This window comes from Eretmochelys imbricata, chromosome 1 (assembly GCF_965152235.1).
Source record: "Eretmochelys imbricata isolate rEreImb1 chromosome 1, rEreImb1.hap1, whole genome shotgun sequence".
In the NCBI taxonomy this organism is placed as follows: domain Eukaryota; kingdom Metazoa; phylum Chordata; order Testudines; family Cheloniidae; genus Eretmochelys; species Eretmochelys imbricata.
Window position 1 is genome coordinate 101,271,432 of NC_135572.1, and position 25,473 is coordinate 101,296,904.

The 25,473-nt window shown below is 37.1% G+C and overlaps 1 protein-coding gene across 2 annotated transcripts in view; it reads left to right on the forward strand.

Annotated features, from left to right (window-relative positions):
- CLYBL (citramalyl-CoA lyase) overlaps window positions 1-25,473 on the forward strand; it is a 230,756-nt gene that overhangs the window by 179,044 nt on the left and 26,239 nt on the right. For both annotated transcript variants that reach the window (XR_013345626.1, XM_077813002.1), the window contains exons 4-5: window positions 21,510-21,698; window positions 25,209-25,310. Coding sequence is in view for 1 of the 2 variants with exons in the window: in XM_077813002.1 (XP_077669128.1) it covers window positions 21,510-21,698; window positions 25,209-25,310 (291 nt within the window). In the remaining variant the exon portion in view is untranslated. The remainder of the gene's footprint in view (window positions 1-21,509; window positions 21,699-25,208; window positions 25,311-25,473) is intronic.

Consider the following 25,473-nt stretch of genomic DNA (forward strand, 5'->3'; position numbering starts at 1 on the left):
GTCTAACACAGCTGCTACTCTGAAAAATATCTCACTGTGTTCCAAACCTGAATCTTGATTGTATCACAAGATAAATTCTTTCTTGACACTTCAGAGATGACCACTTATTAGGTCAGCCAGTCCATCTCCCTGCCAGTACAGGACTGTATATTATACACATTATTTTATCCAGTTTAGTTTTAAATGCACCATGCAATCAGTTTCAACCATTTCTCTTAGCAGACTATTGTACAGACCAATCAGTCTTACTTTTAGGATTTTTTTTCCTGCTATTCATCCAAAATGTTCACATTCTTGAATGTATCCCATTATATTACTTATACCCTCTTTCTACTATGCCAAATAATTCCTCCCCCTTAGTGTTTGTTCAGATATTAGTACATCTTTATCATGACTTCTGAGTCATAGTTTAGCCAAGATATACATATTTAACTCTTTTAATCTTTCCTCTTTACATCTATCCTTCCAACTCATCTTTCTTGCTCTTTTATGAACTCCTTCTAATTTATCAATTTCTTTCTGTTAATGAGGTGCCTAGAATTCGGGAGAGGGGGAAATTACTGCAGGTGCTATTGCACCAAAACTGTACAGAGAAAGGGAGATGTTTACCTCTCCATTATGTGTCATGATGCATCCTCACTGGGTTTTTTTGCTACCATGTCACATTGTAAATTCTTATCTAATTTGACACCCGTGTCAGCCCTAAGTCCTTTTTTGCATTATTGCTTTGCTGGCTTATCTTCCTCATTGGTTATCTGTGGTTTTGGATTTTGTTTCTAATCTCTGAGTTCCTTTGTATTATTTCTCATTCTTTACTGGTATTTACAGTTCATCGTATTTTAATGTAATTTGTGAGTTTCATTAACATGCTGTTTACTTCCTCTTCCAGATCAATTAGTGAAGATGTAAATAAGAACAAACATAGATGCCTACTGGAACACAATAGGCATTTCTCTCACTATTTTGCCGTTTATAAGTGTTTTGTCATTTATTTTTGTTTATGGTCCACGTGACAGTTTTGCTATCCAAGACAACTTCAAGTCCTGTTTTCCCCTTCAAAATTAATTTTAATTAAAACAGAGATCTGGAATCAAATAAACAAGGAAGTCTTGAAGGCTTAAAATTTCGTACAGCGTGCAATTGCTTAAATTGTCATTCCAACCCCATACCCATTTTTCTATCCTAATTCCATTTTGCAATAGCTTGATATTGTAAGAATATATGATTACTATTCTATAAATTGGGAGTGCTGATTGTCAACTCCAGTGTCCTGTCAATCTTTTCATCTCAGATCAGTGCCTGAGGGCTTGGGAGTGGAAGGGGTTCACACTGCAGATACCAAGTCTGATTCTGTAACCTTTTTACTCAGTAGATCTGGTCCTTCTGTGTATTCAAAAGCAGATCTGTTCTCCAGAATGACAAAAATAGTTTTTATTACTTTTTACTCCTGTTAGCCCTGCAGTACGAGTTCACCTCTGAGTGAGAGAGAGAGCTGGATTCTGTTACGGCTCATCCATCATCAATCGAATTTTTAACTAATTTTCAGTAATATGGCCAAATTCTGCTTCTGGTTACACCTGCTGCACAATCCGATGAGGTGAGCTGTAGCTCACGAAAGCTTATGCTCAAATAAATTGGTTACTTTCTAAGGTGCCACAATTACTCCTTTTTTTTTTTAACAACCCTATAAGAGATCATGGATTTGCCCATGCATAACCAACGTCAGAATTTGAAGAGAATTTGAACATGGTCTGTGGTATCTATATTACTGGTGATGCCAGTAATTCAAACCAGAAAGAACATAGCTTGTGTTTGCTGGAATCCCAGGTTTGCAGTGCTGGCAGTTAGAAGAAAATTTTCTTTCTTGTAAATGGAGAAAATTTGATCTGGAAGTCATTGAATAACAATAATCATGAAGCCTCACAGTGCAGTCTATACAGAGTGTCTTTTCAGAGTAATGACAGGTTTCAGAGTAGCAGCCGTGTTAGTCTGTATTCGCAAAAAGAAAAGGAGTACTTGTGGCACCTTAGTTAGAAATTTGTTCGTCTCTAAGGTGCCACAAGTACTCCTTTTCTTTTTTCAGAGTAAGTTTATTCAGGAATTTTATTGATTTTGTTTGTTTTGACTTATTTAAAATGCATCCATTCAGAGCTCTGGAAGTATTTAAAATAAGTTTAAATAAATAAATAGTTCTTAATCAGTAAGCAGTAGAGCATGAAATCTCCTTCCTATGTTCAGCTCATCAAAAATATTAGTCTAACATGATATTCAGCTTTATTCTGAAGATCCACTATTGTTAGCGTAATTTTCTTATGATGATAAATGTTGAGATTCTCCACAGTAAGAAAGGATTTTGGATTCTGTATGTGGTGGGAGCTACTAGCTAGGAAGATACTTGGTGCACAAGACATTTTACTACCGTGATGCGGTGGAGAACATTTTGGCCACAAATATTGGGGCATACTCTTATTTGTTCAATAAGTGCCATGGGGTCTTTGAAACCATGCTGTGGAAATGGAACTTCACCACTAGGGTTTGTTCAAATGATTACATATACAGAAGAGTCCATGGAACACAATACATCTTCCTTGGAAGAAGGAAGGGCTGAATCAAGTCTGCTAGGATTAGAACCTGTAGATGCAGAATCTCTAGGTAATCAGGTAAATAGAAGTCTCAAGTAAGGTTTGTCTAAACGGCACCACATTCCAGACTATCCAGGGAGGTGGGAAACTGTAGTGTGGTCTAACATATTGTGCTCTAACAGCTCCATGTAAACCCTTGCTGGTGAAAACTAAAAGATATCTGGTTCATGTTGATGTAGTCCCGTTTCAAACAGGACTATGTTAACATGAAGTAACTACCTTTTAATTTGCACCATCAGGTTCTACATGGGGCAGTTAGAGTGCAATACATTAGAGCACTCTACGATTCACGCCCCCATAGCAGCACCATGTAGACAAGTCACAAGATACTTAGTTGACAGAAATTGCCTGTCTCTAATGCAAAGGCTCCATTGCTAAGGGCTGCAGTTGTTCAGTCCTTCTGAAAATCAAACCACTTTATTTAGGTGCCTAAACATGGATTTAGGAGCCTCAATTTAAGCAACAAGGCTTGAAAATGTTGTCCATAATTACTTCCTAACTGGATATATTTTTCTTCCTTATTTTCTCATTAAAGACAGATTTTGAAAGACATTTCAGTAGCTCAGCTATTTTCAACTCATTGCTGAATTTGCTTCTTAATAGTAGGCATAGACGTATTACCATGAAATCTGAACATGACATTAGCCAATATCGTGAGTAAAATAATTAACACATCATGCAAATTAGAGCTAATTTGTGTATGCTTATTAGTTAAGATAAATATCACAATTCAGCTGAAAATAAGTATTACATCATTCTAGATCATTATATCTATAAGCCTCATTCTCCACTGTCTTGCACCTTGTATAGTAATTTACACCTGTGCACAGTGAGTGCAAAGTGGGTGTGAAATGCTGTCAAATCAGAATAGTAGAATTTAAACCGACTTTGCGCAAGTGTAAATGACAAATAAGGTGCAAGGCAGTGGTGATTCAGTGGATATATTTTTACACTACAATTTTAACTGCAGAATCTGATCCTCAGAATTCTGGCACATATTGCACAGACCTTTATATCTTCTTCATCTAAAAGTGATATTCATTTTTATATATTTAAAAACACATAGCTAAAAAAAAACTATAGTCCTGCATGTATCATGTAAACCTGGGTTGCACATGAATAGAGAAGAGGAATTTATACTGCACTATCCAGCTACGTGCTATATTGGACTGAGAACATTTCTATGAAAGTTAAATATGACCCACCAAGTATAACAGAATCTAAATTTAGAAGGAAAAACAAAAGAAAAGTAAAAGATATAAGGAAAGGAGGTGATACTGAGGGTCATTACTTTATTATGACCCTCATATCTAGGTTTGAGAGCCCAAGGTCCAGTCCAAGTCACAATGTCTCAAGCTAGTGTGAGCCCCACTACCACAAGTCTATTAGTCCAGGCTAGAAGGCTCACTCCCAGATGCAGTGCAGATATACAGAACTAAAATCCCATGCTGTCATACTTTATTAGTTGAGTTTAGTCTCCAATAAGTCACTCTTTCTTATGGGCCAGTTGAATTTTCTGTTTTTGTTTTTTTTAATTTATTTTTTGCTTAAATATTTTCCAACTCTGACAGAACGACATTTTAAAAATGAGCCCCTTTTAAATTTCCCCTCAAATTATAATGTTTTTCAGACTCCTCTAGTTAAAGAATCACAATCCCTAAAAGCACCCACGCACATTCATTCCCATAACATCTCACACTTAGGCCCCTCTTAAAATGTATACATAAGAACTGTTACTTTCCCTTTCTACATGGAAAAGCTGAGCTAACTGACAGGTTCGGCCAGCTGCTTCTACCCTTCAGTGCTGCTAGACTGGCTCCCTGGGAAACAGCCTGGGCACTAAGGAGTACGGGGGCAGGGAACTGGAGGATTGTTGAGGACAAAGGGGTCTTTGAGACAGTATGGAGGGCCTGGGGGGAGAATGGGGAGCACGCAGGGATCAGGAGGAAGGAGAAGCAAAGTTCAGTGCTGCTGCTGCCTTGGCTCCTTGGGGCACCATGCAGCAGCCCTGTTGAGAGCCAAGAGAAGTGAGGGCCGTGTATCAAGGGAAGCCTGGGTTTTCAGGACTCACGTAGGGTGAGTGGAGCGTTGGAAAGGCAGGGCCATTGAATGGGGGTGTAGAGGGGATCTGAGGAAATAGTTGCATGCTGGGGTGAGAGGTCTGGTGTGGAAGACCCCAGAGCTCCTTCTTGAGCCTTCAGTGGGGAACAGTCCTCGCCCTCTGCACCCAGCATCAGCACTTGAAGCACTTCTTCAGCACTGATGCCTTGAATCCCTCTTGCACTGAGACAGCAGTATCAGCGGAGCTGAGTTTTTGGGTACAGAGCCATAGGATCATCAAAGTCTCCTCATGATGCTATAACCCCAGGTGTGTCAGAAAGTGGAGGCTGAAGGAGCCCATCAATTGCTGGTGGCTTGACACATTGGGACAGAGCCCACTTGCCACTCCCACTACACAATCCTGATGATATCAACCCAGATCTCACCCGCACACATCCCTGCTCACTCCCCTGCTCCTGGAGTTTAACCAGCCCGGTTGGAGTTTAACACTGTGTGGGGGAGGTGGGGTGAGCGACTAAGGGGAGGCAGGTGGATGAGAAGGGATGGGGTGCAGCAAAGGAGAGAGAGCGGGAATGTAGGAGGGCAGCTGCATCCATCCATGCCCCTCATTAATGTCCCTCTCCCACCCTGGTCCATGGAGATCTTCACTTTCTCCACTTTTAGTCCTGGTATGGCAGACCTGCTCAGATAAAGTAGTCTGTGCACTCCTCCAGGAGGGGCATGAACAGTGTATTCATAGATATGCTCCTCTCTTGACTTGACCCTTATCCCCAAGGAAACCTGACATGCTGGCAGATAGGGAGCCCTCATACAGCTATACGCCATTGCATACGGGGTGCTGGCCACCTGCATTGGTTTCCCAAAGTCAGCCCCCAACTCTATGCAGTAGAACCACACTCCATGCCCCTGGAGTAGGGGGAAAGGTTTCCTCTTGAAACAGAGACTGCCACTGGACACTTTCCAACCAGAGTGCTATAAGCTGCTGGTTATGGTAAGTTCATATTCTCTTTTTGGGGATGGGATGTTTTACTTTTTTACAGTAGACAATGAGGTGAGGTTTGACCAGAAGAAAATACTAGCCATAGTTTGTTTACGTGGGAGGTCAATGGTATGTCTGTATGTGGGTTTTTATGTACATACATAATTTTTACTGAGGGTGAATATGGACTGAGGAAGAAGTATACAAGCTGGGTCTTCATTCTGGCTATGACTGGCACTTCATTTTGCCTCATTGTTTCCTGGTAGTTACCACGGTTTGTCAGACATTTTTGCTGTAGGATGATGAGGGAGAAGAAAACTCTGGCAAACACAATCACTAGCATATAATTTTCCTGTATAAAGAAGGGATAACAATGGAGTGTTGTGAAATAAGATGGCTCTTTACATAACATTTAAATATTAATACATTAAATATTTAACATCAGTGTTAGTATCTCATTTGCAGTAATTATTTTTTGCTCTCCTTTTATGGCTGCTGCTACATCTTCAACTCCAGAAAATACCAACAAACTTTGTAAATATACCCTCCTCCCCAGTATGCACACACACACACACACACACAGCCACTAGAAACGACATCATACACTCTAGTGGTAGATGTGAGTAGATCTTTCCCATGGAAGTCTGCCTTGCCTTGCAGTGACTCCATTATTTAGTAAGTCACACAATACCATGATTGCTGTTGTTTTTCAAACCCGTTTATACTTTTTTGGTGACAAACATAATTGCAGAAATGAGAAATCAGACTGCAAACGGTCCAAATTTAAATATAATCACCCCCACACTAGACCATAAGAGTGGCAGATGGACAAAGGAAGAAAGTGTACATAGTCATATTTTCTCCCATTATAATATAGACCCTTCAAACTTCAGCCAGGAACTTACCATCTGCAAATTTGAGTCTTTCCATTTCTACTGAGGCACTGATTCAAAATTCATGATTTTTTAAGTTTGAGTTCAAGTATTAAATTGATTGTTTTATATTTTAAAGGCACTGTATCTCATGCTACCCCTTACACCCAGGGAAAACGACTTGAAAAACTCCATACAACTGCTAGTTATCTTCCTTCACATCTCTCTTTAAGACTCACTTCTGCTGTGATACCTACAGAACCTGCCAGCTGATCACAGCTAGGCAGGGGGTGAGCTAATATTACTGCTACTTACTTGCTTATGACACCTATGGATTGTGCACACAACTAGTCTTTCTAAAACATTCTCTTCTACTTGTTCCCTCCACTTGTTTCTGTCACTCTTTAGGGAAGGACTGTCTGTCTTTTATTATATATGTCTATACAGTGCTTAGAGCCTCTATAGGACCGGTGCTACTATAATAGAAATAATAACAGTGATAGCAAGTTAGTCCTAATTTTGTTCTTGTGATTAAATTAAGAATTTCTGTGCTGCTCCAGTGTGTAATTTATTTCTAAGGGCCAGATCCTCAGCTCATGTAAATTGCTGTAGCTCCGTTGTATGCTGATTTATGTCAGCTGGCCCTTAATCTTTCAATATTTCCCACTTAGAATATAATCACAAAACAAAAGCCATGTTCGTTAAATAACCTATTCTGAAAGGCTGCATTTCACATGGTCCTTTACCACCATTGTGTCTAGGAACTCTGACCCTAAATTTTAAATTTAATAACCATCCTATTAGTAACCTAAACCTTACCTTAGCGTGGAGCACCTTTATGAGTGCAGGCTAATCTTTGACCTGGGATGTAGTTCAATCTGGCAAATCTTTTTCAAGGCACATAAGTGCTGCAGCACTAAGTATGTTTGTCAGATTTCTACTGAATCAGGATTGGTCGCTGCAGGGGATAAGATAGAAAAAGAGATGCTTCTTTTGTGTGTTGTAAACATAAGCTCCATAAACAAAATAAAGCAATAAGCGTAGTAATTATTTAAAAATATTTTACAATATTTCTGCTCAGTACAGCTATGAAAAGTCTAAAAGAAGCAAAATAAAAACAATTTTTCAGTGAAGAAATTGAAGTTCAGAAGTCACCAATAATGGTAAAAAGATCCTAGAAGCCAGTTTAATACCTTGCTCTTCTGTTAAGGAATACTTTCTGCACTAGACTAGTGGAATAGTAGGACTTTTACCTGGCTCTTGTATATGGCATACAGATTTCACTTGGAAGCGTAATTTTTACAAACTGTTTAGTGTTCATGTGTCACTACCACTGTTGTGCCAGATTGCACCTGGCATCGATATAAACAAAGCTTTGGCAAGAATTCTTTCCTTTGGGATGGAGACATCTGATATTCAAGCTGAAAACATGTCAGTGTTTCAAGACACTCCAAATAGCCTGATTTACCAGTATAGTAAATTAACCCGCCTGGTGGAGTGTTAAATGCTTTATTAACGTCAACTGGAGGCGAGGGGGGAAATGGCAAAAACAAACAAAAACACTTCAATAACTTGTTTGTCTAGTATTGGTGAAAGAAATATAGCTAAAGCATGTGAAGATTATGAGATGCTTGGGAGTCAAGAAGGCAGAAGAGAAAAATGGAAACAAGACATTTCTAATACTTTGTTTGCATTCTTTCCATAGAATATACGGTGCCAGAGACCAAAAAGTAGAACTGGCAGGTACTGAATAAAACAAGTTCTATATAAAATGGAAAGGAATCCCCTCAACAAAAATATCTGCCTGAAAGTTAAATTGGGTTAACTAACAAGCCCTGAAAATACTCAACACATCATTGTCTTTAAGAGGAAGGTTCACTAAAACCACTTAAATTCAAGTGGATTTCCTTTAATGGTGAAAGCCATCTCTAGATAAAGAGAATCTAGACAAAAAGGCGATAAACTACTCATATAACCTCCCGAGGCAAAATAGCTGAGCTGAGTATTTGACACACAGAATTCATAGATGGTAAGCTTTTTGAGGCAGGGTCTATCATTCATTATAGATTTAAACAGCACCTAGAAAGTAGGGCTCAAACTGGTTGTGGCTGTTTGGTGCTGTTGCCATTGTTGTTTAACATTTATATAACTATCACTAGAATAGGCACTTACAAACAAACTGGAGTGGAACAGGAGTGTGTATATGCTGTCTGAGAAAATACAGCATTTGTTCCTTGGAAAAAATTGCTCTTTGTGAATAAATGGACTAAAGCTGTGCCATTTTATTAATTTAATATACATTTATGTTCAAATCCTATTCTACAGTTTACTGTAAATAAAATAGACTACCGTAATTTATTATTATTTCTGACCACTTGGAAATTGTTACAAAGCTTGTGTTTGAGTGGATGATAATTATTTTTTAGTTGGAAAGGTTGACTGATTTTTATTTGAACGGAGATGGAGGACTTAGCTTATATTCAGACAGAAATTACAGCTGGTCAATGGGAAATGAAAGCTGGCCAAGAAACTGCCAACACAGAATTGAAAGCTGTGAAACCTGGTCAAGAAGATATAAAGCCAAATAAGCAACATATGAAAGATGATCTTAAAGCATAGATCAAATCACTCAGATGGAAATGAGAATTATATTAAAAGAGGCTAGCTGAAGATCATGAAGAGACAAACAAGCAGTGAAATAAGAAAAAGAAGTTGACTGCAGTGACCAAGACCACTAATTTGAAAATAATAGACCTTAACATTTCCAAGAAATAAAAAAGAAAGAAATCTTTGACCATCCTGAAATTTTCTAACAGAGAAATATCCAAGAGGTCCTTCAGATATTCTATTCAAAGTGATTTGCCAGGTTCTTAAGTTTTCAGAACGCTTTGGAAGTTAACAATTTGAATGAGGGATGGGAAAAGAAAGAGACTTTGCAAAAGGCACACATTTTACAAGGCTTTTCTATGCTGTAACACAGTGTCCTTGGATGTGAGAGCATTCTGCAGGGCTCAGAGAGGGGAGACCAGACTGTCCCGTCTCAAAGTGCTGCAGAAACTTACTGCCTTTGAGGGGAGGTCTTCCTCCGAAGTTTGAGCCTAATGTAACATTGCATGCCAAATTAATGGGTGGGGGGTGGAAGAGGGTGAGGAGTTATCTGGTAACAAGTGGACTAGGTCTGATACTGTTGCAGATTTTATCCACAGAAAAAAAACTGAGTTCTCCAGACTTAGTGCAAGCCCTTGATAAAATGGTCTGAGGGCCAGTCATCAGGTTCAGTTGGTCAGAGTCCAGCTAAGAGCAAGGAGGAGGAGGAAAGAAGTTCACCTGAGCTATCAGAGAACCTGTACAGATTGATGTAGCTGACAGCATAACTACATACCAGAGCATCTACCTGGGATGGACTAGCAATGGGCCGATATATTGGTGCCCAACTGGAAGAGGACTACAAATTAAAATTGACAAATGGAGGCAGAGGAACTTTGTGAGACTGTGCAGCTTACTACAGAACTAGAATTATACAGCAGGACAGAGGTAAAAACAACCACTTCTGAGGAAAGTGGAAGGAAAATCTCCTGAATCTTATTAGTATAATTCTGAATCTAATACTCGTGATGAGAAAAGGGACTCTAATTAGATGCAGGAAATATCTGAGAAGTTTGGAAAAAATGTCACATGCAGTTTGCAAAATAAAATACAATATCAGTTCTGCAATAAAGGGCAATCCTGTCAAATGCTAGTACAGCAATACTGGTTGCCATAAAAGGAAAGCATGCTGATGCATTTAAGGAAAATCAGGACAGATCTTACAGGTGTCTATTGGCAACCCTTCCCCAAGTTCAAGGAACAAGTTAAAATCAAGTCAAAGGGGCAGATCTTTAGTTAGCTGGTATGGCTAGTCCTATAATTTTTGTTTAAATCTAGGTGATTAAACAACAATAAAGGGAGTTTGAAACTGAAAATATGAATTATGCCAGACTTGTGAACACTGACTTGAATTTAAGAACTGGTCTGCAGTTTTTGTACCTGTTTTACCTAAATTGGTTTAAAACCAATATAATTAAATTGAAGCAACCCTATAGAGTGTAAAAAGTTCTTTATATAAAGGTGCTCATATAAATTTACAAGAATAAACTATATTGCTATAAGCAACTCCTAACAGTATAACTGTAACCCCACTAGGGGATTGTACTGATTTAACTATTCTGGCTTCTAAACCAATATATTTAAATACATACAAAACTTCTATATAGATGAGTCCTAAGATTTATTAGCACAGATTTGCTACAAATGTTAGAATCCAAAATTGATTGGTGACATTAGTCTCTTATTGACACTGATTTGCAAAGAAGCACCAGCCCATAAATGGAGGAAAATATAGCTTAAAAGCTGAACCTGTGAAATTTGAGTCTGAGGTGTGAGGGACTGATACAATAAATGAAATTAATATATTTTGGGATTTCAATGTATCTAACACCGCCAGTATAAGGTTCTGCAAATGCCAGTAAAAGGTTCTGCAAATTCAGTCCCGGGAAATTCCCATGAAAGGAGTGATACAGATGATACAAAAATTGTATAAGTAACTAATCAGCAGTTTAGCTAGTTGTCCTACTCCTGGGGCCAAAAGCATCTTCTAAGTACTGTGTATGCTTAAGTAACTTTCCAGCAAAGGAAAAATAGTAGCTGGGGAGGCCTGTTTTGAAACACAGACTCCTAGTGATTAGTGATTCTAGCTGCTAAAGTTGAAACAAGCGAGAATTCTAATGATGGTAACAACTGTAAGAGAATCTGAAGTGACTCTAATGGGTTCACTCTGGTGAAACCAGAAGCTGGGCTTTCTTAGTAGCAAGATCATACTTCTGGAATTCACTCTGATCTACATTTAACTCTGAACCTGGCTGCTTTTACAAACATATTCAAAACACACATTTTTGCATTAAATCTGAAATCTCAGGTACTTAAATGACTGGCCAGGTATCTCATTCTACTGTGACTTACAACTGTGGGATGTAGATTGAGAACAATAGTTTATCTACTTCATTTACTAGGACAGGTACATAAACCTATCTTTAAGCCATGTAAAGTATGTCCAGATGCTATAGTAACTAATGCCCTGTAAAACAATGTAATAATTTAAAATAATAGATTCCATCAAAAGGAAATTCACAGTTAAGATAATTCCTGAGGAAAAAAGGGATGAAGTAAAGCTCAAAGAATTTACTGGATTTATTCCAGTGCAGAGAGGAATACTTAAATGAGGACCAGCAGAAAGTTTTGAAAAACTGTCAGATAAACAATCAAAATTTGTTACCTCCTAGTCCATAAGATGTATGTAATTCTGCCCTGCTAATATACAACACACAAAATTGGCACTGGGGAGAGTTGTCCTATCAAGCAGTTACCTCATCAGCTGCCAGTCTCTTATAGGAGAAGGCTTTCAATCGGTTCTTAGGCTTTGCTTATAGTTCTAGGCAGGGAAAGAGATTGCATCATCAGATTTTGTTTGGTGTATAGAAAACCAAATGAAATTGTAATGAGAGATTCTTACCCTTTGCCATGAATGGTGAACGATAGGATTAATTTTGTTTTATACACTAGAGGCTCAGATTGTCACTGCTTGTTTAGGGAGATGCAGTTTGCTGCATCCCCGAGATGTTCATGACAGTGAAGGGTGGATGGCACTGGCCCTGTAGTCCCTCCATTCAGAGGTTCTATGAGGGGAGAGCAATTTTAAGTTGTCAGTGGAAGTCTGTAGGAGCCCTGTCAGCAGAGGCTGCCCAGAGGATGTGCTAAACCTAATGTTTCGGATGCACTGGCTCATAGCAAATGGAACTTGTGGATTCCTTGCATCACCACAACCCCTCTCCAAGTGGATTTTCCACCATATGGAACCCTGCACCCTGGATTACTGAGGTAGAATCCAGCTCAGTCTGAATCTGGCCCTGAATCTTCATTAAAGTAACTATTAACAGAGAAGTAGATCCATAAGGCAGAGAGAAGTCTTCTTTTGAAGCAAGAGAAAGGCTAAGCAGTTTAAAGTAATGCTCTCTAGATCAGTTTCCCACACTATGGTCAGTGGAGAGCTGACTAGTCACATGGTACTGGCTTCTACTTATTTCAAGATTCTAAACTGAATTAAGACAACTAAAATTATGTTAAATACTTTCCTAATATTACTCTTCCATGTAAGCAATTACTGTAGTTGTCACAAGGATGTTATGAGACTGTGAAAGGAAATTCAGGTGAATTATGTGATCACAAAAAGGAGAGCGAGTGGTCCATGAGAAAATCTCTGTATTAAAATGTTGGCCATACAATGAAAATCCTGTTCTAGATTGTACAACATTCCTTCTGCTTTTGAACAGCTCTTGCAGGGAGTACTGCATAGTAAGCCTCTGTCAGCCTATTATATCCAAAAGACCTGTTGGTGTTTGCTAAATCCTTTGAACAAGACTCACACATTTACAGATTGACAGTGATAAACTTACAAATGTGAATTTGAAATTGAACCAAGAAAATAGGAACAGTTTGAGACAGATGTGATTTCCCTTGGCCACTTATCAGGAAGAAAAATATGTCCTCTGATTAAAAATAACAATAGAGGCAATTCAGAGCTGACTGCCTCCCTAAACACTCAGATGTAAGGAGTTTTATAGGGCTCTGCTCCTGTTATTAATTGTCATTACACAGTTTGCCAATATAGAAAAACCATTGCATAAATTAATAGAGTAAGGAAAACTGTTTGGTTGTTCACAGAAGTGTGAATCAGCATTTGTAGAGTTCAGAAAAGCACATGTGACTGGTCCAAGTGTTGGCTTCACTTTGTTTCAAAACACCTTACTTGATAGAGACAGATTTAAGTATTTATACATTAGTGGGAGTTTTGTTTCAAGAAAGAGAAGGAATGGGAAAAGTAGTGGGTTAATACAGCCAGGCTTAATACAGCTGCAGAGAGAAATGTTTGTGCCACCTGGAATAGTTTTTTGGCAACTATTAAAGCTATTGACCATTTTCGTGTATGAGAGGAAATTGTAATCAGAGAACATGCATCTGTACAATGGTTTCTTTACATTCAAGAATTTTAAAGATAGTAAACTAAACGGTTATGGAAATTACATAAGGATGGTGGACAAATCAAACACAGGCGGAAGCATGCTGACATTTTGTCTAAAGCTAGGTGTTGTGTGGAATATTTCAGCTATTGCTTTTGGCAAGAAAGCATTATATTGGACCAGGGCTGATCCCAGTTTTTACCAGATATTATGTCCACCATGTGTGACACACAGATCAAGAGCAAAATAATAGCTCAAAGGCAAGATACTAGGTATCCACAATCTCTCCTGAAATACCCCAAACTGAACTGTCAGCTAGAGAGTTAGGAACCTACAAGAAGTAGATTTTCCCAACCCCAAGCAAACATCTCTGAAATCATCCCCTGCAGGGTATGATATGTTCTTGGGATTTCAAGAGGATAGCATCCCATCCTGATTCTCTCTCACCCTTGCACAAGGGGATAGTGTGGCCCTAGGGCGGTAGTAATCACTGCAGCCCCAGCAGAGAGAGAGAGAGCAGGTCTGGGATGAATGATGGACTGATTGGGCATTCAGGATGCCCATCACTTGGGTCTCCCCACCACTGATCAGCTCCATGGCTCCAGCCTGCAGAATGGGTGCAGGTTCCCTCCTCCCGTCGCTTCTGCAGCAGGCCGACTCTTCCTCAGCATCGGTTAGTCTGGTCGACAGAGGGTTCTGCAGCGCTTGTTAGCGCTGATGGGCTGGCTATTGCTGAATAAACAGGGATAAGGACTTTGACCCTCTGTGTTCTCTGCTTATGGTTTGAGGAGAATCACGGAAGCATCTACCTTTTTTTGTAACAGATGCGTCGTATAATTCTAGTTTCGCAGTTGCTGTATTTCCCCTTCCATCTAGTATTTTATTGGCCTTTAATTATTTCCTTCACACTGTGTTTTCCTCATTTGCCTATATTTATTATTTCTTTTTGGTTTTGAACATTTTATTAAAATAATGGAAGAGATGACTAAATGGCTGTTTAGAACATAATCCTTCCCTGGTCTTTGAGACAGTTGATCTGTCCTTCACTTAAAATAATTGCATCAACAACCAGCCCGTGGAGCAAGTCACTTTTCTCCTGCTAACATTTAATTTAGCTAGAGTGCCAAGTACTCTGATATATTTATTAACAGTGTCAACAACAAAAAATGCATTTTTAATTCACAGTAACTGATTTTAAAAAGCCTAGTTGTAAACATTTTCATTTTTAACTTGTTATATATTATACCAAGGCAATATTTTTTAAATAAAAATAATTCATGAGGACATATGGTTGAGTTCCTGTGTCACTGTAAATAAACATGTTGCCATGTTTCATTATTGATTACATCAGACAGAATTTTTTGTTGCATCATTCCATCATGCAGCAGCTCATTCATACTGTCCAGGAAGACTAATTAACACTAATGCTTGTAAAGAATTTTCGTTTGTGATGCTAATCTGTCACACAGTGAAAACCATCCTCAGAAAGCTGGAAAAAAAGTAAAGAGAGTACATCTTGCAGCCACCTGAAATTAGTGTTAGTTTGATTTGTTTTAATTGAAAGGTTGTTTACATCTCTTTCATAAGTGTTTATAAAAGTTGGCATATAGAATCTCGTCCATGAACGAGGAGGCTATTCTAGCTTATTGGACCTATCATACATAGAAGTTTATTACAAAACTGGTCAATATTGTTGGTACACACAGTCTAAATGCATAAACCAAAATATATACAATGTGCACACACACAAAAAGTGCTATATGAGAGCAAAGTATTGTTATTATTACACATAAAGAGAGATTTAGGCTACGTCTTAAGACTACTGGCATGTTTGTATACACCTCATCATAGTGATCTCTAGTTAAAAGGCCACATAGCTTTGATTATATGAAATATATAAAAGTCTGAAAAACTATTTTACACACAATTTGTAAAAATATTTAAATCACTTGCAGTAGTTCTCTCATCAGCAACTATCCTGGCTCTGCAGAGTTTCAGCAAACTTACATAGTCCAGCATCCATGAAGCTTAATCAGGATTCATAAGCCCTGGGTTCTGGGCTGCTGGCCTTGTGGAATTTAGATTCTAATTTTCTGGTTCCCTCACTTTTGTGGAGGCTCAAGCCAAGCCACCTCCTGACAGTCATATATGGAAGTTGTCCAACTCTGATGATGTCAGGTGGATTCCACTGGGTATCTTCAGGGAGTCCACTCATGTACACACTGGGGGGGAGGCTCAGTGAGGCTAAATGGCAGCAAGCAGCTGCCAATCAGCCATAGAGAGCTTTAAAATATATTGTCCTTTTAAAAAAAGAAAAAAGTATGAAAAATGCTGTTCAAGAGCGTATTGTTGGATCATTAGAAAGAAAAACCATTTTAACAAAATGCTGTGTGCCTAAGGGCTTTAAATTTCCTAGCAAAGCACAGTTAACTTTACAAGTTAGTCCATAATGCTGGTTATTTCAATAATTTGCTTCAGTTTTCAAGTTGATAGACCACAGAGAGCATATAAAGACACTTAGCAGAGCAGAGAGAAAGAGAGTCAGATACTATAGATGCATACAGTAAGAAGAATCACTGTGTTCTGAAGAATATCGCGATCAGAAAAGCGAAAGGGACAGTGTAAAAGAGGAAGGGCTTGAAAAAACAAATGATTAGAAAAAAGGCTTTTAAGGCTTCAGGGAAGAGGATCTAAGAGAGAACGCAGAGTATTGTAATTATCAGTAATTATCTAAATCTTTATTTGCCTAAACTGCAAAGGAAGAATAGAAATGCATAGATTCATAGATTCCAAGGCCAGAAGGGACCATTGTGATCATCTAATCTGACCTCCTGTGTAAAACATACAGTAGAGGTCCTTTCTCCTCTTACAAGCCTGGCAATGAAAATTTATTCTTTCAGAGGTTGTTCAAATCTTGGACTGGTGCAAAATAGAAAATAGGTATTATGAACTATGTCTACTGTTTTCAGAAACATTCAGCAGATAAACAAATTGTTCTGCATTGATGTTTTTCTTTGCTTCCTTGAAAATGAATATGATTTTCCGTTCTACTCCATTCTCTGCTGTAAACCAGAAACCAAGAGGCCTAATGTTTCATTTTATACAACTATCACCTCTGTCAAGGAGTCATGGCTTGTAAAGAAATTCAAGTTTTCCATTTACATAAACTAATTTTGCCAGAGTAACATTCATTATTATGAATATTCAAGGACAGTTCGGCGAGTCAAATCTGGAGAAAGACAAAATCCAGATTTGTGCGGCATGCACTAATGAAAGTAACAAAAGATTCCGCAATGTCAAGTTGTATGAACAAACCACTACAGGGAAGTAAGGTTAAATCATAATTGCATGTTTTTAACCATGTCAATAGTGTCACAAAACATAACTCTAACTGTGACTATAGTGTTTAATTTTTCTGTTGCTGTGTGAAACATACAAAGTTATTATGACTGTCGTGAGGATGACACATTCTGGTCTGCCATTGTAGCAGATCAGATTTTTGCATTTCAGTATGAAGCGTTACAGCGAAGAGATGGTAACAGAATAATGTCTCAGACATCAGTTTTAACATATTTTCATGTTTTTCTTTGACTTTAACCTCTTCTTCATTTTATTTTATATTTATATACATATTCTATCTTTACATTGAGGGCTGGAGGTCTTGAGAAAAACTGACGAGGGTGTCCAGGAAGATGAAGTGAAATAGAGATACAACTCACAAACAACAAGACATATTTATATGGATACATGTCTTTTCCCCCAACCTCCCAAGATGATGCAACTCTAACAATTATAATAATGGAAAATTTGCTTGCAGAATACATTATCAAATTCAAAAGAATATAGAAAATATAACTCTTCACCTTGTTGTCCTAGTACCAAAATTTCCATAATCCAAATATCTTTGTTTCATTATTTCTTTATTAATGTTGTATCCAGGGTTTGGGGTGGTTTTTTTTTTTGTTTTTGTTTTTAGTTCCATGACATTTCTCCCATTTCAAAGCTGAAATTTCTATACGTTGACATATAACTTAAAATACATAAAATAAAAAAGGGTACTAATTCAGATGTTCTGAAACTGTGATAATGCTATTATATAAGTCGTTTTATTTAGGTGTGTTTATACTTTATAGTTTTATAAATAAGCCCAAGGGGCTCCTTCTTAGTTGTCACATTCTTCCTTGAATCTCGTATTCTGTCTGTCTTATCCTGTCCGACAGTAGAATTGATGCCGCACTAATCCCTGGAAGTTTGGAACTAATGAACTAACTGCTGAGCTGCCGCCACGGAGCTTGGTCCCAAACTATACTGTACTTCACACTCGATTTATTCTCCAGATGGCGAGACTGTGCAGCCCTGCCGCGAGGGACCACCTCTTCCACTGGAGTGTAAAAGTGGACGGATGTTGTTTTCTTTGCAGATTTGATAATTCAGAGCTAGAAACTTGTGAAGATGATTAGTTATTAGCTTTAATGGGTGCCAATTGAACCAACTGCACGCATATTCCCTTCTTTAATTTCAATGTCTCTGTGTCTTGGTGATGGTTGATTTATCTGCAGTACTACATCACTGAAACCTTTATCTTCCCAATTTGGTAGCAATACACGGCAACAAAAATCAAACTGCCCTATGGAGAGTCAAATATTAGAACAAATATAATAATGTGCTTATTAGCCACTGTCTCTACATTTAAATATGCACAGAATAGATTATCAAATGAAAGTCGTAACTCTGATATACTCTAGTAATATCATTGTTTACAAGAAGGAGTGTCAGTCATCTTTCTGTCTCTCTCTGGTTTATAAAACACCCAATCAGTGTGGAATCCAGATACTAATTGGGCTACAATAATCTCAGACTACCTTGGGAGGGAATAATCCATTAAATGATCAGGTTTTCTCCTTTTTTATGCATTCATTCATTGAAGAGAATTATCTTATGGTATAGCGCTGACATAAAGAACAGAGCAAATTTATTTAACTAGTCTGACCATTTGTAGTAGGGGATTGGTGAAGTCTTTGGAAGCAGATTTATTGTTGCATCAAGGGCCTATGTATAACCTGTATGTATGTATATTATTGCATCAAGTACAAAAGTTTTTCTCTATTATTAAAAATTGAGAGTAGTTTAACTAAAAGGTTGAGCTTTTGCATATATTATGTAACAATATTAGAGACTATTTTAATGCATAATGATGCAGTAAAAACTCTTCCCTTTTTCATCCATATGTTTTATGCTCTTTTTTTTCTTCTTCCCCCCCCCCCCCCATTTACCCATGAAACATTTTGTAGTAATCCTGTCTATGGGCCTGATCCTACACTACTGAAGTCAGTGGGAGCTTTTCCATTGTTTTAAGTAGGGATAGGGTATCCTGTTTGGGACTGGCTGTAATATCTGGAATCTTCTGGGTAGTTGGTACCTATCAGTCTGGTCCATAATTAAAATGTACATGATTGAATCATGATTTGGAGACCATGAAGGCCAGATGTATTTCATCAAGGGAGAGAATCTTCTTCATTGCTGGGGAATCTCTGTCTCTGAAGCAGACAGTAATAAAATGTAATGGTTCTAAGAAAGTGAATCTGTTCTCAACCCAACAGATGGCACGCCTGTGTTAGCAAAACTGTAACATATTTCTCTATTACAATATGAAAAAATAACATCCTTGTTGGTTGGTATAAATTCAGTGATGTTATTGGTTATTTTGGGATATGTACCAAAGGGCTGCACACTTAGTTTATGTAAATTACGAAAAGCAACAGCCTGTTAATAAGTGTTTTGTGTGGAAATATACCTAGAAGGACATGATCTGTCTTTTTATGGGATGGGTGTTTACAGCCTGAGCAGAAAAACAACTAACAAGAATGCCTACTGCTCATTATTGTAATTTGGAAAAAAATAATAATCAGATTGTATAGTTTTCCTGTAATATGCCCTCATTTAAAATTGGATGCTTCTTTAGTGGACAGTTTTGGAAGATCTTTATTTTGCAAAGTGGATCATTATGTACTGAAACTGTGATAATCTTATCTGACATTAGTCAAGAGCATAAATTGGTTTGGAGAATGTGTTTTTAAACTATCACTCTGCACCAAATCCCAAAACTTTCAGACCAGCTAAGAAACCAACTCTTGCTGCTCTGACAGTGAGAATTTAGTGGGGTTTGTATTAGCCAGTGATGACATCACATAACGCAATTTGAAGAAGACAAACAATTATAGGTGTCTTTTGGAGCTCTCTTTCAGCTGAATATGTTTTAATAAACTGTGTGTACCTGTGCATTAATTTCATAATGGCAGCAGCTAGAATTAATTCACAATAGCAGTAACATTTCTGATTGTATTTATATTTTAATGAAATGACCTCTGAATGTAGTCTTGTATCATAGCATAGGGTCTCGGTCTGTATATATTGTCCTTTTCTGTCCTGCTGATGATGGGCATATGTTAAAATCTTTGGAGAAATGTGGATGATAGTACCAAGCTGAAAGCTGTTTGATTCAAGTTTCATTAACCTTCAACTTCATTATTCTTTCACTTTAACTGGTGAGAGTAATCACTTGCTTCTGTCTAAACTTATCCTAATTATTGGCAGTCCAAGCCTTGTAAATCAGTACACTGCAGTGCTGTCTTAAACTGGTTTTGAAGACCTATTCTGATCTGACCTGACAACTGGAAGCTACTGTTTCCTCACACTCTTTAACTCGGACCACATTTTGAAATTTCTTCTGCCTCTACTCACAGGCAGAGATTTGTATCCGTCTGGTTTAAATCTACTGTCATGTGTTGTCTCGCTGATTGGTATTAGTCTCGTTATTAACTTTGATGATTTTTTTCTGAGTTTGCCTGTTTTCTAGATAAGTATTTCTGCTCAAATGGCTGTATTATTGTTAAAACTGTTTTTTTTAAACAATCATGAGTCAGAAGCTTTAAAGTTTTATTAGTACCATAAAAACTCTTCACAAATGAAACTACTTTTGATAAGTGTTCATTTGGACAATGAGAATTTGTTAAGGGCTGTTGGCAAGTTGAAAGAATTTGTTTTTGAAACTGAAATTGGCAGGAAGTAGTGAGCTCAAGTGCTTTCTTTTTTTTCTCCTTCCCTTTTTTCTTGACGCCAATAGAAGTGTTTCATTTCAGCAAAGGATTTAAGCATTCTGAATGCAAATCAAGTATTCAACAGATTTATAAACTTTCCTTCCTTCACCATTTTGTGAGCAGTGTGTCAATTAGAAAATGTGTGTTTGGAATTTTTATTTTTGCTGATAATATGGAGTATTTTCTTATTATCAGTCACAGTTTCCAGAAAAATCTGCATATTATTTTGGGTTACATGGTATTATTTTCATGTCTGAGCTGTCTACTCAATTGCAAGCATTAATACAGTTTAATGGATAAAAAGGGTGATTATACAGCAAGACAAAAGAAATATACATATAAGTCCTTATATACTGATAACCATGATTTTATTATGGTCCATAAGAAGAATACAGGTGTTAATTGGAAATATTATTATTTTATGCAATTCTCTTATTCCATTTTTGGCTATGTGGAAAGTATGGGTGTAAAAAGATGCCAGTTTAAGGATCTATGTTCGTTAGACACATTGCAATACCTTTAAACATGAATGTGATATTTTCTTCAAGTACTGTAGTAGTCCTATTATTAATCAGATCTGAAAATTGGATATTTACTGTTAGTTGTAAAGAAAGTGCTAAAACTAAAATTCTGAGGTACTGGCTATGAAAGGTTTAACAAAAGGCAAACAGTAATGGATATTGTGGAAAAAATAGATTTTTATATTGTTGGTTCTATTTTTTTCATCAGTTTGACATGTTTTCTGTTCGGCGGGTTTTTCTGTCAATAGAAAATAAGCTTAATTTTTTTAAACATTTATATTCTAGGCAGAAGCAAGGCTGACAGTTGTGAAAACACTCAAAGAGGTTGAGTTTGGCCAGACTGAAAAGTGTGTTAGGATCAATTCAGTGTCCAGTGGTCTTGCAGAACAAGATCTTGAGGTGCTTTTGAAGTCCAGTGTTCTTCCTTCAAGCCTGATGCTGCCAAAAGTTAAAAATGCTGAGGAAATAAGATGGGTGAGTAGTTACCAAATTGTCATAATCTTAGCTTTTGATTGAAGACCTTGGGCCAATTTAGGAGGAACCATTGGGACCAATGAGCTAGCATTCTGAAGAATGTTGCTGTTATCATGGGACAGTGTTGGTGTCTGGCTAAGAAAACGGTGTAACATTTCCATTAAAATGTGCATAGGCTGGAGTTGCACACCGAGCATACATAGCAACGTTAGTTTTTAAGGAAAACTAGTTTTCTTAGTACTTCAATCAATAAAAAAATCAATATCGATGTTACAGTATATTATCAAAACACAGAAGAAAATGTATAATAATTTAACTTTTTCCATTGTACCAAACTCTGAACCTTCACTGATACCTTAAAAGATTGTCTATGCCAATATGTTTTATGTACATGCCTGGAAAGTTATAGATGGAGAAAACATGTTAGCAACATATGAAAAAATGGAGTGGGGGAGGAAAAGGTCACTTCTTTGGGGCAACTAGAGGAACAAACAGGAAGCTTTTAACTAGTGTTTTTAATTACCACAGATATTATTTCCTGAACAGTTCTCTATTTCTTCCTTTTTAATTGCTGACAGGTGTGTTTGTGTTTCATGAATGACTTTTCAGCCAATAAAAACCTGAAATGTAAATGGCTGGCATGTCAAATTACTTAAGAAAACTTTGAAATAGGTCTAATTATGCTATAATTGTTTTAATTGTTAAGAAGAGGTGCATTTTATTTAGAGATATCATTATTTCTGCAAAACATCACTAAAGGAGTAACGTTTCATTATGCAGTTCTGTACTTTTAAAAACCACAAGTGTACGGAATATCTAAAATGTATGTGAGCTGTGATGAAAGATGTATTGGTACCTAGTTTAATCTCAGCATCTAACTTTGATCAAGCCTTTAACATAGTATATGTAAATACAACTAAACAAATATGTTAGCTATATTACAGTACTTGTCCATTTGTAATAGTGTACCGTCAGTCTCCCCTGTTTCCAGTGGAGGTTATGTCCCCTTACACCACCATTTAGTTAAAGTAACTAGAGAATACCTCTCAGGATTTACAACCATGTAAGTGTTAGACATAGCTTGTCATTTATGAATATTCATGCTTCCAAAATGGCAGGGCTCTCACTAGCACCTAATATGTTTTACATTGGTATGAAATCTGAAGACTTTGTCCCTCCCATCCCCCAACTTTTCAAATGGCTAATTTTCATACCTAATATCATCCTGTTCGAAAATAAAATAGCACTAGCTTACATCTTACTGTCTGTACTTTGTTCTGTTGCATTTTGATAAATCTTTGAACACAGAGGATTTGTTGGATTTAATAACACAATTTAATATAATGTTTAATTTTTTTAAATAACAGAAGCCTTTCACTGTTTATTTTTCTGCTCATTCTTTTTACATGAAACATAAAACCTGGAGGCTGGTGCACAACTAAAAGATGGGCTTACTTGTTTTCTTTTGTGTGAGAATCTCTTGCTTTCCTTTTGTCCCTAGTATGGGTACTTGTTTGACTGGCATGGCTTATTGGACTATAACAAGCGTAACTCTCCCTCCTTTGTCATGGGACAATTCTCCCACAAATCCTGAACAGTGTGCATTCTTCCCAACACACTATTGGGTGTGCACTGGAATTGAAAGAATTGCTGAGGCCTGCTACTTCATCCCCTCCCCAATCTTTGTTTCCCCCCACTCTCTCCTTTTTTCCCCTCCCACCCTCCCTGAAATGAACACTTTACCAGGCCGGAAACATTTAATCGTCTCCTTTTGAAAAAATTAATTGAAACTTCTCCACTAGTTACCTTTTGTATTGGTGCTTATAACAAATTATAAAAAGAAAGAGGAAGGGGACAGTATTTAATTAAAAATTCTCTCTCTTTTTTTTTAATCTTCAAAACAAAAGATATTAAAATGGAGCGGGTTTTTTTTTAAAGAAACCTAACAAGGTGACTATTAAAATGTTTTAAATCTAAAAAGAGTTCTTCCATTTAAACCTTCAGCTAAGTTATAAAACCCTAGCATCCATTAATATTTTTTTATTTAAAAAAATCAAAATCATATAGAGATCTTCAGAACTAAAGCTGAAATGATTTTAATACACTGCTGCCAGTGTTCATGCTCTGACCTGTATGAAGTTTACTATTTTCTGTTGCTCTACCTAAGACACTGTACACGTATGCATTTGAATTGCAGTGATTTTCTTAATGCTATATATTTTAGCTGACTTCTTTTCTCTGGGGAAAAGTTACAGAAAAGATGATGATGATGCACAGAAAAATGTGGGGATGGCAGAATTCTTCATCGTGAAAAGCTGTGATTTATTTTGGCTTAATTGTAAAGTTACTGCAAATTGCTCGAAAGCTTTTTAAAGATCTCAGTGATTAGATTTTCCTTTCTTTTGGGGAGGGGTGAAGCGGGGGGGGAAGCTAAAAGGGGAAATAACACCTCTAATCCAGCTTCTGGTAAATAGGCTGCCAGCTTTTAAAATGAGTTTCCTTTCTATTAGTCAGAATATTATGCTAAGCCTTAAGCATTAGTTTTTTATGTTGCCATAGCAGCCTTATTCCTGCAGGGTTGTGACCTGTGATGATTACAGTACAAAGCTTATAGGGTCTTGAAACCCCCTTTGAAGATGAAAAGTCTTTGATGGTTTATATTTATGCAAATCTCTTAGATATGATTTACCCAACTGAGACTGAATGGAGAGATGATTAAAATTCCCTTTTCCTTTGATATCCATTAATGGTTGCATATTCCTTAAATTTAAAATGGATGTATGTGTTATTTTTGTCTTTATTTACTAAAATATCTTCTACCATACCTGTGATATGTTTATCTCCTCACAAATTACTAGATCTAGAGAGACATAATAGATTTACAATATACGGGGTTTTTTTTCTTTTGAAAGGAGAAAAATCTGTGCAAGAGCTTTTGTATGTTTCCAGATGATAGATTTTGGAATTTGGGCTACCCCACTGACAGCTCAGAGCTAGCTGTGAACTGGTCTCATGGAAAAAATTGGAAAGCTTTGGTCTTCAAAGAATTAAACTTCCTTTTTAAGGCCTTCCTAGGTAAGCTAAAAATTATGAAGAAAAGCCTACTGAACAAAGGGTAACGGTGCCGTAATGAATAATATGGATGCCACTTAGAAATCTGCAGAACAGTTACAGTGATGTTAGTATTAGACATGAAACAAAACAGGACATCAGGTATATCAATACTTCATTGTTTTTAAGGGCCTACTGATTTGCATCTAGCTACATTAGGTGTTAAGCAAATATTTTTACAATTAAACCTTTAAACTTCAAAATATATGATAATGTTGCAATTCAGAATTGTAGGCCTCATAACAGGCCTGGTTAAAAGCCTGAAGGTTTTTTATTACAGTTCTGGTTTTGTTTGTTTTGTCATTGCAGCCAGGTGAAAGATCTGAAAAGGTGCGCGTACATGTGGATATTTGTAAATGAATTTTTCTCTGGTCACTTATAATATTGTTCTGGTTTTAGTTTTCAGACAAATTTTTACGTCACTTAAAAGGCCGAACACTTGTAGAACCAATGAATTTAATCCCTTTTGTGGAGACTGCAATGGGGTTGCTCAATTTTGAGGTAAGGAACTTTGATGTGGTAAAGAGTTCATATTTTATCCTATCAGCAACCTAGGTATATGCTAAATAGTTTATGTCCTTTAAATAAGAAATTTATCTAAATAGGAGAGGTGAAAATAAATAAAGGAATTACAGTCCCGTAAAAAGTTAGTATTTTTATTTCT